This window comes from Sphaerodactylus townsendi, linkage group LG07, assembly GCF_021028975.2.
Source record: "Sphaerodactylus townsendi isolate TG3544 linkage group LG07, MPM_Stown_v2.3, whole genome shotgun sequence".
NCBI classification, from domain to species: Eukaryota; Metazoa; Chordata; class Lepidosauria; order Squamata; family Sphaerodactylidae; genus Sphaerodactylus; species Sphaerodactylus townsendi.
This window is the reverse complement of record NC_059431.1, coordinates 59,948,743-59,964,355: the sequence shown is the minus strand read 5'-3', so window position 1 is coordinate 59,964,355 and position 15,613 is coordinate 59,948,743. Positions and strand designations below refer to the sequence as shown.

General features: G+C 39.7%; 1 protein-coding gene across 4 annotated transcripts in view; it reads right to left on the bottom strand.

Moving 5' to 3' along the window:
• Nucleotides 1-15,613, bottom strand: part of PRDM6 (PR/SET domain 6) — a 110,361-nt gene that overhangs the window by 76,196 nt on the left and 18,552 nt on the right. For all 4 annotated transcript variants that reach the window (XM_048504558.1, XM_048504559.1, XM_048504560.1 and 1 more), the window contains exon 3: nt 13,331-13,638. In XM_048504558.1, the coding sequence (XP_048360515.1) occupies nt 13,331-13,638 (308 nt within the window). The remainder of the gene's footprint in view (nt 1-13,330; nt 13,639-15,613) is intronic.

Below are 15,613 nucleotides of genomic sequence, written 5' to 3'. Positions count from 1 at the left end.
TACTGCAATCTACAAAAATTATTTACCTCTCAATAACAGATCACAAAGAGAATATGCACTACAGATGCTAATGAATGTCTAAAACCATCAGCAAACAAATTAAGGGTGAAGGAAAAGAGAAAAGCTTTCTAGCTATCATTACTGCCTAAAAATAGCATGTGAGTCTTCTTTAAAGATATGTGATCTCTTACATTAGCAGACTTCTTTCAGTGCATGATTGACCTTGAGAGGAAGAGAAGCTCCACAGTACAGAGGCATCCTAGGTATCCTTAGTGAACAATGAATATAGATATTTGAGTACATGCCTCTTGTCAATGATCATTGTTGGAATCTGCCTATGCCACACTGGGACAATCAATTTTGTAAATGGTTGCAATAATCAAGGAAACTGCCTAATTTATAAATCCTTGCATACAGCATTTTAATGGATTCTTACATTTTAATGCTGATGCCTTCAAAGCTAAATGAATTGTTGTCTAAGCTGTCATTGCACAAAATGATAAAAACATTCAGTCTTGTAGTAACCACATCTCATAGATATTCAACTCCTCAGAACATAATCACTCATTAGTGACTTCTACAATAGTCTTCCATTACAGAGTAGCAGAATGAGTGAAGAGATACAGTTTCATTCTGTATGAAGCTTTGACCAAATCTGTGAATCAAATTATAGGATGTGAATGAATCACTAATGATTGAACATTATTACATTTTTTTCAAAGAGAAAAAAATTAAAAGACTTTTGGTCTGGCACTGTGAGGATTTATTTCCTCAACCATTTACTCAGTTCTTCATTTAAATAAGACTAACAATACAAAAAGCAAAGACACAAACTGTTTTCTTATTAATCTAACAAGTTTTCTTGGTAAGTCTCATTAAAAAAGACACAGAGAGAGTTAAAAGGCCTCTTCTATATGTATGAATTTCATAAGATATGCTGTGAACATATTCTATAGTTTCTCTTCTTTAGACTTCAGGCATTCTGAAAACAAGGCAGAGGGCCAAATTTCCTCAAAAGGAGGTGTTATTATTTTCCTGATTAAGAGGGATCAGGTATCCCTTGCTATTTTAGCAAAGTAAATCTGCACATTACCCCATGTAACTTGTTTTGCATATTTTAGACATGGTTGTAGGTACATTGCAATTCTCAGTTAAAAGTTAAGCAACTGATTTCAGCCAATGGTTGGCTGTCAGTATTTTACTTACTGCTCAATCTCACTAACCTGACATTTATGGTGTACTGATTGGCCTCTGTCAGTGGTGGTGGTTGTAAATTCATTTTGAAAAGCTTTGTGTTAACAGCCTTCAACCAGGCTCTGAGAAGGGTATGAGCAGGCAGGCTGACAATTGCTCGACCTTCTGCCCTTATTACAGTGAGTAAATCAGGCTTTGAGCTATTAAGCTGGAGCCTGAGGCCTACACAAAAAGGATTGACATGACTAAAGGTCAACCTCTGTCACACATGTGTAACAATTTGGATAATGGAATTCTGTAACTTATGGGGGGGGTGTGGGGGGGAGGCAATGGCTTAGAAGGAATGTAAGTCTTGAACTGTATTTCCTTTTCTTTTTTTGGTAATTAGGTACCAGAGAGTCTGCATATTGAAGTTCACTACACCAGGCTGATAAATGAACAAGGTCCTTGTGCAAAGCACTGATTAGCACAACATATTTTATATGCCATTTCAGCAAAAAAAAAATCAACACTGCCCAGGTATTTAAAATATGGTGTATTAATGCATAGTATTTATATTATTTTCCTCCTTCTTGTATGCAAAAAAAACCTATTGATATAAGTTAGTGGCACTGTGTGAGAGAAAATAATTATCAACTTTTCTCAAGTAGCAAGAATTATATTTACTAACAATTCCAGATTAAATAGCAAAAATTGTTTCAAGAATTATGGATATATTATTTTTTCTGGTAAATTCAGAATCAGAAATAGATTTTAAAAGTCCAAGGATACTAATACAGAACCATGATACTCTTAACATATATCTGAAAGTTTATGATTTAAAACAGAGTTACATCAGATTAAAACAGAAGTACTTATTTTTATCCAATCAATGAAACTCTTATTTATTCATGTACAAACTTTTGCCTGCAATCTAACAAAAGCAAGCTGGACTAAAACTGCACATTTAGAACCTAACAAGACTGGTCACATATTAGGGAAGGCTAGGATTCAACATCACAAACCCTGCAAATTGGTGAGATGTGAGAGATTTAGACACACACACAAGAATATCCAGTTCATTGTGGCAAACATGTATTCTAATTAATTTTAAGCAATAATTTGGTATGATATATATACTATATATACTATATAATCTATATATACTATATAATCCGGTATGTACATGATATAACACTATATATACACCATATATACATATACACTGATCTAAACAAATGAATTTAATGTTTAAAGCCTACGCATGCTTATTTGGATCACATGCACATTGAATACAATAGAACTTACTTCTAAGTAAAAGCATGCTTCACATGATGCCACTAAATAAAATACACAATTATTTTAAAAAATGATTAAATTTCCGACTACTTTTCCATCATTAATTATGTGAGGACAGTATTTCTAACAGAAATCTGTTTTATTGTCAGCATTAAACTTACACAAAGCTCAGACTTTGCAAAACTATAAAAAGGAGCCTAGAAAAAAAGTGAATTTGTTTGTCATATTATCCAACTTGTTCTTTCTCTTCACAGCACAAGTCATAATAGTAATATTACTAAGTTTATTTTCAGGGCAAAATTATTTGAATTTCATGAACATGATATATTTGAAACAGAGCTGACAAGCAGTCTAGAATACTAGATGATGGATTGCTGGGAAACATAATTTTCACCTTAATATAGCTATGACTTGCACATAATTTATCCCCTTGTGCTTTCTTGCAATAGAAAACTAGCCTAAGACATAGCTAAGAAAACCTTTAAGCCTATCACTACATCTGAAGCTTGTTTTTTACATGAAAAGAAAGGTAAGATTCTAGTTCTCCTCTGTTCCCAAGATTCTGGACAGATGTGTATATCATTACTGAAATACTGCAGTAAAACATTTGCCCTTGAAGTCCCCATGTGAAGTTACAAAACAGATTATGCAAATAGACCCTTGCAATAAGGCTGGGATCCAGACTATGGATTAAAATCTTCCCATGAGTAGAAGGACACCTTCAGTCACTGGAAGGTTATCTTTGATCCAAACATAGTGTTAATATTGTCAAATATGAGGACAGCATGGAATATCCTTTTTCGGGAAAGTTCACCTTATGCTATTGTAATCAATTTTAATGCTGTCATTCCTATAGAAGATATACACCTTATCAAAACAAGATATGAAATAAATGGAGCATTTTCTCATGGCAGACACAAACAAAAACATGAGTATATGACACAGGTATAAATTTCAACAGGACTGAAGTTTGACTAGAGTACAATCCTGAACAGAGCCAAAGCATTCTAAGTCTATTGAAATTAATTAGTTTAGAAGGCTGTAACTGTACGTAGGATTGTACCACAACTTTATCTGAACTGGGCATGTATCCATTTACTAGGAAATGTCCCATTAAGCTCAACAGATTTTATTTCTGAATTAAAGAACACTTGAAAATTTATTCCAACAGAATAATGAGAATTCTCTTCCAACGAGAGTTAAGAGTGCCAAGTGACAATCATAAACACATTCATTTGGATTTAATTTCCATTATTAAATCCAAGGACGTCTATGTAATACGGTCAAGATTTGAGTAAAAAACACATTCATGTATTTCAGTGACAATGCATCATTTCTAGTTTTATTTAATAAATTTAAGTAGACATCTGTAATTTGTTCATTCAAATAAAAATAGAATTTTGTAAAAAAATGTTTAATGCTCAGGTAAAACTGAGAATACATAATTTAAGAGCAAGTAAACAACCCTTAATTAATTTTCAGCACCTAAAGATTACAGAACAGTTTCTGACTGTTGCACTGACCTGTCAGTGTAACTTCAGCAACTGTTTTTCAACCCTACACCCAAAAAGCAGTTACTGTACAGTTTTGTTACTCTTAAGGGGGAGAAAGAAAGAGGGTAGATAATTTGCCACTGATAACTTTCCAGAACTTTATGTCAAAAACCTAGAAATCTGAAAAACTTTAAAATCTTTTTAATGCCTAGTCCAATGGCATTTAAAGTCTATGCATTCTTTAAGTCTAGTCTTGTTACAATTTGATGTTAAACAGAGAAAAGAAAAATTGTGCAGCGAGATTAATTTATCTTTTGGGAATAAAGACACTCTAATAACTGAGGTAATGTTTTGATACATATTGGAAGCAAGTTTCACTTCTTCATTAGAAAGCACATTAAGAAAAAAGTTATCTCATTTTTATCAAGAAATCCTGATTTCTGAGAAAAAAATCTCTGGTCTTCACAAAATTTTTAGGGAAAAATCCTTTTCATTAATTCAGGATAACAAACTTGAAATATTATTCAGGCATGAGTTAGAAAGAGTTTAAAAGAACATTGTCTACCCAGCAATATTTTTGTGTTAAACAAATTGAGTTTATGGTGTTTTCATAAAGACACGCAAATTCTGCATTGACTAAAAATGGTCAAAGAAAAAAAATAAAAGGATCACAGCTACAATGACTCACATTTTGGCTTGCAACAAAAAACAATTCCCCCTTCTCCTGGTAAGGTATAAAAAACTGACTTGGCTGATTGATAAAGGACCATATAATTTACCAATGAACACCCATAGGTGTCAGGCCATGTCATGAGGTAATGGAATGGTGTTTAATTTACTTCACATTGCTGTACACTGAATTCTATGGATTACATACAAAGCAAACACTGCATGTGCGGCAGGAACTCTTGCACAGACGTGCCAAAAATATGTCCACGGTGTCCAACTATACATCAAACGCAATAACCCAAAGTAAAGCAAATAAAAGAGCGCCACATCTGGATTGGGGTTTAATTGTCTCTTCAATACTTCTTCAAATTTATTTTATTCATGCAGGGAACCAATATGAGATGGTTAGGAAAGAGTATTTCAGAACAGAAGAGTAATACATTAAGGGAAGTTGGATGTTCCTGGAATGCACATTTTGCTAAATATGATCATTTTGAGAATACTGCAAGTCTATGGCACACAAGCCATTGGATAGCCATTGTCCCTCTTTTTCACCAAATAATATATCCTGCTTCTCTGATTTCTTTATTCTGTATGCAAAGACACCTTGTCATGGATGTAGGTAAGGGGGGGGGGTTCTCGGGTTTGAACCCCCCCAATCATGTCCGAAGCTCCGCCCACCCATTTGTGGGTTTTTAAAACATTTTAGTGCTTTTTCGGTTTTTGGCCTGCAGGGGGCGCATTGTTTGGGCTAGCAGCACCAAACTTTCAGAGACTGTTTGGGGGACTCTCTTGATGATACTACCCGGGTTTGGTGAGGTTTGGTTCAGGGGGTCCAAAGTTATGGACTCCCAAAGGGGGTGCCCCATCCCCCATTGTTTCCTGCTAACAGGAGCTAATAGGAAATTGGGGCTACACTATTGAGGGTCCATAACTTTGGACCCCCTGAACCAAATTTCACCAAACCTGGGTGGTATCATTAGGAGAGACTCCTAAAGACACCCTGAAAGTTTGGTGCTTCTAGCTTAACAATTGCACCCCTGACAGCAGGAACCCCCCCAAATTTCCCCAAGATTCTCCTTTTAAATCCACCCCCTTCGGCATGGATTTAAAGGGAGAATCTGAGGTCCTCAGTTTAGAAGAAGAAGAAGAGTTTGGATTTATATCCCCCCTTTCTCCTGTAGGAGACTCAAAGGGGCTCACAATCTCCTTGCCCTTGCTCCCTCACAACAAACACCCTGTGAGGTGGGTGGGGCTGAGAGAGCTCCGAAAAGCTGTGACTAGCCCAAGGTCACCCAGCTGGCGTGTGTGGGAGTGCACAGTCTAATCTGAATTCCCCAGATAAGCCTCCACAGCTCAAGTGGCAGAGCGGGGAATCAAACCCGGTTCCTCCAGATTAGAATGCACCTGCTCTTAACCACTATGCCACATTGAAAGTGATGCAGTTTCAGGGTGGGGGATAATCCACCCCAAAACAGCATCACTTTCAATGTTGTTTAACTAGGGACCCCATATTATCCCTTTAAGGTGGATTTAAAAGGAGAAGTTGGGCTCTCTAGTTTAAACACCATTGAAAGTGATGCTGTTGGGGGGTGGATTCCAGCATCACAGCGGCTGTCCGGGGGGAGGGCGCAAAACTCAGATTTTGCACCAGGCTCCACTTTCCCTCTATGCCTCTGCCCAGAAGGGAGGGGCAGGGGAGGGCAGGACAGGAGAGTCTGCCATCCCCAGCCTCGGAGAGCTGCTTTTATAAGCGCCAGGCCAGGGGCAGGGCTTGGGGAGGCGTGGCCATGCCCTAGGGGTGGGTGGGAATGTGGCCCCACCCCCAAACCCCCCCAAAATCTATACCTACGTCCCTGCACCTTGTCTCCTCCTCGAAATTGACCCATCTGGTTCTTGTCACTCCTGTTCCATTTTTCTTATATTCTTCACTTCCAAACTTCTTCAGAACTTAGTCCCACTGACTGAGTGCTCTATCTTCCAACTATTCTCTTGGCCTTCTTCAATTTGGCTTCCATCTTATTCACTCCATTGGAACAGTCCTTACCAAAATCATTGATAATCTCCAGCTATAAATAAATCATTGATAATCTCCAGTTTAAGATTTCTCATCCGAAGAAGAGAAGAGTGTGGATTTATATCCAGCGGCAAAACTACAGCTAGAACCAAAATTGTGGCCCCTGCAGATTCCACTGCCTCAGCATAGCCTCCACAGTGGGGCAGCGGAATCAGGAGTGGGTGCCAAGCCACCCTAGTCATTTTAATTGGAAGGAGGTCCAGGAGAAAGGAAAGAATGAAAGAGTGAAGGAATGAAGGGAAGGAAGAGAAAGAAAGGCTCACTCCGCATGGGCCAAAAACAGTGGTGTAAAAACGGTGTGAAAATGGTATAAACCCTTTTATACTGTTTTAAACCCATTTACACCATTTTCACACCGTTTTCACACTGCTGTTTTTGGCCCATGCGAAATGAGCCAAAGAGAGGGTGGAGGGAAGGAGGGAGGAACAATTGAAGGAAGGAAGGAAGAAAAAGAATGGAGGGAGGGAGGGAGGGAGGGAGGGAGGGAGGGAGGGAGGGAGGGAGGGAGGGAGGAAGGAAGGAAGGAAGGAAGGAAGGAAGGAAGGAAGGAAGGAAGGAAGGAAGGAAGGAAGGAAGGAAGGAAGGAAGGAAGGAAGGAAGGAAGGAAGGAAGGAAGGAAGGAAGGAAGGAAGGAACCTTTGAAGTATTTCTCATCCCCTCCCCCCTTGAGCCCAGTTCCCTTTGACTCAGCTCCCAGCATCTTCAATCGCAAGCTATTTTTCAAAGGGGCAGCAAGCTCACTCAGCTAAATCTGAATACTTAAGGAAGCATCTCTGCATAAACCATTCATAGTATCACCGATATAATCTAGGACCAATTGGCCCCATTGTCCCGGGGTTTAGAACAATAGATAGAGCTGTTAATTAGCTCAAGCCCTGCAAGTCCATCATGGAAATCCCAAGTAAAATGAAACCTAAGCTTGAAGTTCCCGCCAAACTAGCGATCCACCCTATAAAAATACTGCTCACCAGAGCCTCAGTGCTCATTACTAGCTTGAACCTCACTTAGTCACATTGGTGTGAGACACAATATCGTCTTTCGCATTGGGTTTCTATGCTGGCATAGAAATCCTTGCCTTCTTCTAGATCCTCATCAGCTGATTTAGGTAACGTATAAGTCCCCTGCTTCCCCAAATCCCACTCTATCATCCCACCTATCTTTTCCTCCCTATCTATATACATGTGCCTTGACATCTTACTGTGTGAGCTTGCAACAAAATTTATATAAAAATATTTAAACTGCAGTTTGGTCTTTTGTGAATTATCTGCAGATACATTTCAAGCTGTTTCTGGTATACATAGTCTTAAAAGATCCTCTCCCAGCCTGCCTCTTACATTGCCAAGCCGAGTTATTTTCCCCATCACTACTTTAAAGATATTCGTGTGCTGTTACACTCTTAGCAGCTGGTGGAGATTCCCTAAAAATACGTTCACAACCTGTTAAAGCTGGGTAACATATGCCTCTGGCAGGCGGCCAGTGGTGGCAGCACTGCAGATGGGTGGACAGGCCGATGGTGCTGTGAGGGAGCCAGCAGTGTGCAAGACAGTCATGTACTTGCCCTCCATCCCTCACCTAGCTGCTGAGTCCTGCAGCAGCAGCCTGGTTTGCTCCTACGCCCTCCTCCTGGGGGGTCAACCCAGGGGAGAGGCAGCTGTTGGTGACAGTAGAGGCAGGCAAGAGGTGGAGGCTGGCAGGGGCATAGGAGGAGGAGGAGACAGCAGGGAGTGCAATGCTCCAGCACCTTGCTCCTGGAGTGGGGAGTGAGAGGGGGCTAGCAGCACCAAAGTTGCGCCCAGGGCTTGAGTCCCCTCTCCCCCCAACAATGCTTATGCTTGTTCCCTGTGTTTCTCTTCTGTAAGGAGTTTTAAAGTGGCTTACAAACTACTTCCCTTAATCTATCCACAACAGGCACTCTGTGAGGTAGGTGGGCTGAGAGAGTTTGGAGAGAAATGTGACTAGCCCAAGATTACCCAGCAAGTTTCATGTGTAGGAGCAGGGAAACAAATCCAGCTCACCATATAAGAGTCTGCCACTCATGTGGACAAGTGGGGAACCAAATCCAGATCAGAGTCTACCGCTCTTAAACACTACACCTCCCTGGCTCTCATCTGAGTTTATTTCCTTGACTTCTCAGATGTCTTTGATATAGTGGAGCATCACCCTCTGCTATTTGACTTCATCCTCAATAAGTTTTCTTTGAACCTTTCTAATCTGTCATTCAGTATTTCCACAGGTAAAAGATTTTATTTCAGGCCACTCAGGTTTTTTGCTATTATCTCTCAACATATGGTAGTCCTGTATATTATAGAATTTCAGTATCATCTGTACACTTAAAATATTAAGTCTTGCCTCCATACTTCAACAGGCATCCCATTTATTTTATTCACTTCATTTCTAACCTGCCTTTCACCTCAATCCTCTTATTTCATCCTTGTAACAACCTTGTGGAATAATTTGAGAGTGTGTGAGTGGCCTATCATGCAGATCGTCCCAAAGTACAATCAGCTGCACCTGTGTAGCTATGCATGTGCAACTCACAAAAGAATTTAAAAAACAAAAAGAGATGACTAGGCAATTATGAATGTGTTGCTGTAGATTGGTCATAATCACTGCCAGGGGAGAACATGTCAGGAGCTCAGAGAATCTGCCCACAACCTGCTGGGCAACCCGCACAGAATAGCAGGCAGATTCTCCCTGATAACGGATGGCACGGAACTTAAAATGTAGATGAGAGCAAAATAAAGCATCCCCTGCCTGTTGTGTTTGCATGGAAGCACCTCCAACCCGGGATTGTGCAAAAGGATGGCTGGTTTAGCAATATTCAAAAATCCCAGGTTGAGGAGAATAAAATGGGCCCAACTCATTTTGGGAACGGGGCCTGCACAACGTCCCACCCCCCAGCAGTTTATATAATGTCCTACACTCATTGTATTCGGCCTGAGCAGAATCCACCTGGGTCTCATCCATCAAATCCCATGGGTTTGGCAACATCCAAGACTGAACTCCTTATCTTTTCTTTCTACACCAAGCCTTCACCTTTTCAGTTACTTCACTGATTCTCTGACAACATTATTATCCACTCTATATATCAAATAGGAAGATCTGGTATTATTGTTATGTCTCATTGCTTCTCAGATTAAGGCCACTGCCATCACAACTTGGAGTTTCTGCCTGGCAAATGGAACAATATTGGTCTTTCTTGCTGATCTATAAGCGAAAATTCTAATTAAATCTCTGACATCTGTCATTTTGATTACTGAAATCTTTAGTTCCCATGTCTTCCATTGTTATACTTCATCCCTCTGCAAATGACCTCTCTTACTGCATATTATTATTGTTGTTGTTGTTGTTGTTGTTGTTGTTGTTGTTGTTGTTAGTTAGTTAGTTAGTTAGTTAGTTAGTTAGTTAGTTAGTTAGTTAGTTAGTTAGTTAGTTAGTTAGTTAGTTAGTTTTGTGTACCACCCTCCCCTGGAGGGCTCTGGGCGGTGCACAACAACATAACTATGGGATGTCCCTCCCTAAATGCCTATTCTGCTTTCAAGTCATCTTTTATTTTCAGAACTTGAGCTCTACATTCAAAAGCTCTATGACTTCGTTTTTTCATTTCTCTGCCTTCATATTGTGCTATATTCCTGTCCCATCTTTGTTCTTCTATCACTACTACCACCAGCTACCTGAAGCAGCCCAGTAAGGATTCCAGCAAAAAGGAAGCAGGTTGAGGAATGTAACGCCAACACTGACAGCATCTTACACAAATGTTCCCCAAAACATGGGAGCCAACAGTGAGAAAGACTGCAAAATGCAGTTTCTCAAAATTAGAAAATACTTTTTATTTTCTGTATTTTTTGCAGATTTTTATCACCGGTAACACTTCAGCTTTGCAACACCCTACCTGCTAAAATCCTCTTGACTCTTTTTTTCCTGTTACATTTTAGGTGCCAGAACAAAATGTCATTATTCACCTAGGCATGTATTGCTTAATGGTCTTCTTACACATATGTCTCTAAATGAGTTTTTACTGACTACTTGCTATTTCATGCCTATTTGTACACTATCTTGAGAACTTCGGCTACGAAGCATTATAAAAATAACTTCAAAATATAAATAAGTTTGGTAATGGTAACATTGCATAGTTTATTTTTTAAAACTTGAAGAATTTTAATGTATTAATATTATAGAGTTTTACAATGGAATCCTATGCAGAATAAATCAAAGTTAAACAAATTGAAATTAGTGGGTTTAGTTTGGAGTAGCTCTGCACAGGATTGCACTGTTAAAAGTTCAGATACTATTCCATTGTTTTCAGTGAGACTTGGGCGGATTCCACATGGGCCAAAATCAGTGGTGGGAGGATGGTAAAAACACCGTTTTGGGGGAGGACTTGGCACAGCTATCACTGCTGAAGCGAAGCTGCAACATCCTATTTCCTCCAAACCAGCAGATATGTGACTCGTTAAACGAGTGAGTCTTTTCAAAAACGCCATTTGGCAACCGGCACCAAGCTAAAGGCTGGGCAGGAGGTGTTTCTGCTTAGGCCACACTTGCATGTTTTTTAATTTCCAGCTCACTTCCGTGTAGCCACACAGGTGCACAGAATCGTACAGAATCGTATCAGGGTCTTGTGAGATGTCAGCAAGGCTGTGGGGATTCATGTGTGCATTCCTGCATAGCTATGCAGGAATGCACACATGCACACATTCCTGCATAGCTATGCAGGAATGGACACCCAAGAAAAAAACCCACTATGCCTCCATGTGAAGGCCTGCCGCCCAGCTGATTTGCATGCTGTCCATGGGATGCCCAGCCATGCAAACGCCTCAGGGCAGCTGCGTTTCCATTTACACCAATTGCACTCCACCATTTTTGGCCTGTGCAGAATCTGCCTTTAATGTGAAAAATGTGATTCTGTTCAGGTGAACTGTAAACATACAGAGAAGTATGTGGATGTATGACAAAGTATGCTACAACTTATAGCTAACAGCACAAAGCCTTTCTTATTCTGTATTAAAATAATAATAGTGTATGCCTTTATAGAACGCACAAAAAATTATTTGTATCTAAATTTGATTCATTTTGTTCATTAATATTTATTATAATTATTACATATGCTCACATTGCTTTTTCTTTTCTTTATCCATTTCTTTTGTTTTAAATGGGAAATAAATTTCTTGCTGTACCTTTCTGGTTTGTGCTCAATTGGGATGACTCCCAAAGATTATTTCCCAGGCAGATAGACAACAGGTGCCCATTTCAACCTTCTAACCAAGAACAAGGAGATATTTGAAACAAGGAGACCTTAGGAAGAACTTTCTGTCAGGGCTGTTCAACAGTGGACCCTCTCCACTGCCTTGGAGAGTGGTGGAGTCTCCTTCTTTGAAGGTTTTTAAACAGAGGCTGGCTGAACATATTTCGAGAGTGCTTTGATTGTGTGTTCCTGCATGGCAGGGGGTTGGACTTGATGGCCCTTTTGTGGCCTCTACCAACTCTACGAATCTATGAAACCACAAGCAACTCAGATAGTGTTTTTCAATCGTCATAGATGCTTACATGACATTCCAAGAAGCCAGGCACTTAATCAAACACTTTGTTACACACTTCTTAGCAACTGCAAAATAATAACATTTATAGCATGTAACTGAGAATCAGTCACTGCACATCCCTCAACAAGTGGTAAATGGATAAAGGAAGGGAAATATTATTATTCTGTGCATGTGAAATTTGAATAGAACGGACTGCTAGAAACACTGTGCAAAGAAAGGAAGCATATCAGTACAATCTCCTTGGGTGATAATGTCAGTGCTGGTTGGTCAGTAGTCCTGCCAGTCTCCTTCATTTTGTGCTGGCTTACTCTCTCCCCTGTTCTTCCTCCCTTCTGCTTCTGTGCTTCATGCCCGTGAAAATGAACCATTCTCAGCCAGCTGCCCAAATGCAGAAGATTAACTTGCTTCTCTATTAGATCATAACAGGGTTAATTTTCTAGTTCAGACTAGTTATAGCAACTGTATTTACAGGGCGTGAGTTTCAGATTATGATTAGCTTTTATCTGAACCTATTCCATAACATTGCATGAAATTAGATTATAAGCTAAAATAAAATTAAGCCACATGCTTTAAATAAAAATAATTGTTACTATCTTTCATAATCTATTATAGTATAAATACTAATGGCTAAAACAGACATTTCTAGAACATAATTGTAAGCTTTTGTAAGTCCAAAATTCTATGTATTATATGAAGTGATGGCCAGAGTTCTACAGTATTGCAAACTAACAATCTCAAACAATTAATGGTCACCTCAATTGTATGTTAGAATTTTGTGGATTTAAAAAAAAACTTGCTTTCAAAAGTTCTGTAATATTAGAGAACACAGCTCAATTACATGTGTAGCCAGCGTTTATCTTATTTACAAGAATCTGACTTATTAATAAACATGTACTGCAACAACAGTATTTCTTCTGCTGATGACAGCCAGAAAGTGTTTGAGCAGACTTTGGAAGCGCCGTCAAGCACATATTTAAATTGGTTATAGGAGATCTTGGAAACAAAAAAGTAGCATTAAAACATATTTCTTCAGTACTGAATCAAATTTTAAAATCCAAAATGCATGAAACATAACTTACTTCCCAAAGGTGCTGAGTATTCCTGGTTCCTCCAGTTTGCACCTTTTCTGGAAGAAGAAGAACTCCCTGGAAAGGCCCAATCCAGGTGCCCTGCTGAATCCTCTGGGCAGCACAGATGCCATAAGCCAGACCAGGCACAGTGCTGGTACACAAACACACTTCCCGAGGCAGATCCCGAAGCCACTCAGGAATCTCAGGTGGAGGTGCTGCTGCTGCAGCACTACTAGTGCCCACTAGGCGGCGCAAAGAGTGCAGAGGCCCATGCATGGGGCATTCTCCATTACGGTTATCAGCACACATGTCACATCCTACAAAGCAAAGAAAAAAAGCTGAAATTAGCTAGGCAAAATTAGGTTATTTCCATTATTCATCTTGGATACATCCACCAATTCTTAAATACTGACAACAAAATATAGATATACCTGCTGAAGGATCTTTTCTCATAAATAATCAAGACTGTAGGCCTAAGTATACTTCTTCAGAAGTTGCTCATAAAACAGAGTAGCCCCATCTGGGATTTAGAAAAAATACACATAATTCAAATGACATCAAATTATGACTTAATGCAATATTCTTGGCTCATTTCAGGATTCATTTTCTAATTCAAAGGTATTTCAACCTAAGACATATTTCTCTTTTATTAAATAGTTTCCAGACCAATCCACAACTTGTTAATGGATAGTAATTTTCCTGTCCTTGGTTCTTTATCTGTCTTGTCTGGATTGTGTAACTCTCTTGTCTGGATTAACTGAGTTATGATTAAGCAGGATCACATGAACTTCCTTTTATTGAGTCAGACCACTGGTCCATCATGGTCAGTATGATCGACTTAGACTGGCAGCAGCTGTTCAGGGTCTCAGGCAAAGGTTCTTCATATCACCTATTACCTGATTCTTTTAACTAGAAATGCCTGTGTGACAGATTAGGCTTTATAATGGTTAATTTGAAAAGGTGCAGTTTAACCAGAGCAGGAGCACCAAAGGGTTAACCAGAGAGTCACCTGATTGGCTGGCTGAAATGCAGTAGCCAGGAGCCACAGATAGGGTGTGCTGGCTGATATAAAAGCAGGAAAACCCTGTCAGAAAGACAGTGGGGAGAGACATAGGGAGAATTCAGAGATTTGAAAGCAGCTTGAGAGCTTGTGGGAAACACAAATTGTGTCAGTCCTCAGATTCTGTCAGGGGAGATCATGACTAAGGGTAGAGAGAGCCAGAGACAAGGGAGAAATGGCTACGGGGGCTGTATTCTCAAAGGGATCTCAGACTGAGAGAAAGAGCCTTTTTCCACAAAAGGCTAGGAGGCCTGGTGGTGGTGGAAAACAAGAGGGAAACTGATTTCACTGGGACAATCCTTAAAAATCACACAGAGGGCTTGGCTATTGTCTCATGAGGAAATGCACCCAGATATGGAACCAGAGAGTTTTTGAGGGTGTTTAGCTTAACTGGCAGAGTTAAGAGTGGGTTTAGTGAAACCCCAGAGCTTAATCTGTCTCAAGCCAGTGTGACCCTTTGGAGTAAGGGTGGGAGTTTTAGGAAAGTTTTCAGAACCACACTAAAAAGAAGAGACACCTGCATGTATGTGAAACTATAAGTGAAGCAGTGGTGGGATTCAAATAATTTAACAACTGGTTCCGGTGGTGGGATTCAAATAATTTAACAACTGGTTGTTTACAAGCACCATTTTAACAACCGGTTCTGCCGAAGTGGTGCGAACCTGCAGAATCCCACCACTGAAGTGAAGTAATCTGTGAAACTGAAACAGCCATCTTTAAGTGAAGCTATATTCTTATAACTGAAACAGCCATTTAAGAAACTACCTTTGCTCTGTAGCCACTAAGAAATATCTGCCTAAAGAAACCAGTAACGCTTAAGTACAGTGGAACCTCAGTTTTCGTTGGTAATCCGTCCGAAAAGAATGGATGAAAACCGAAACCGATGAAAACCAAAACAAACTTTTCCATAGGAATCAATGTAAATCCAATTAATCCGTTCTAGGCACTCCAAAAAATACCAAAAACACATAGTGTTTAATGCTGAAAACAGTAACAAACAATAACACTAGGACCAGCTTCAGACCCAGTGGACCAATGTCGCACCAGAAAGCTGTCCAAAGAGGTCTGTTTCTGATGTCTCTTTAAGATTTGTCTGAAATGGAGCAAGACATTGTCATTAAACAAGTTGCAGACACGGCCTGCAACAGCTTTTTCCAGGTAATTTTTCTCCACAAACCCGTGCACCTTACTGCAAATCAATGAAAACCGAGGCAAATCGATGAAAACCAAGA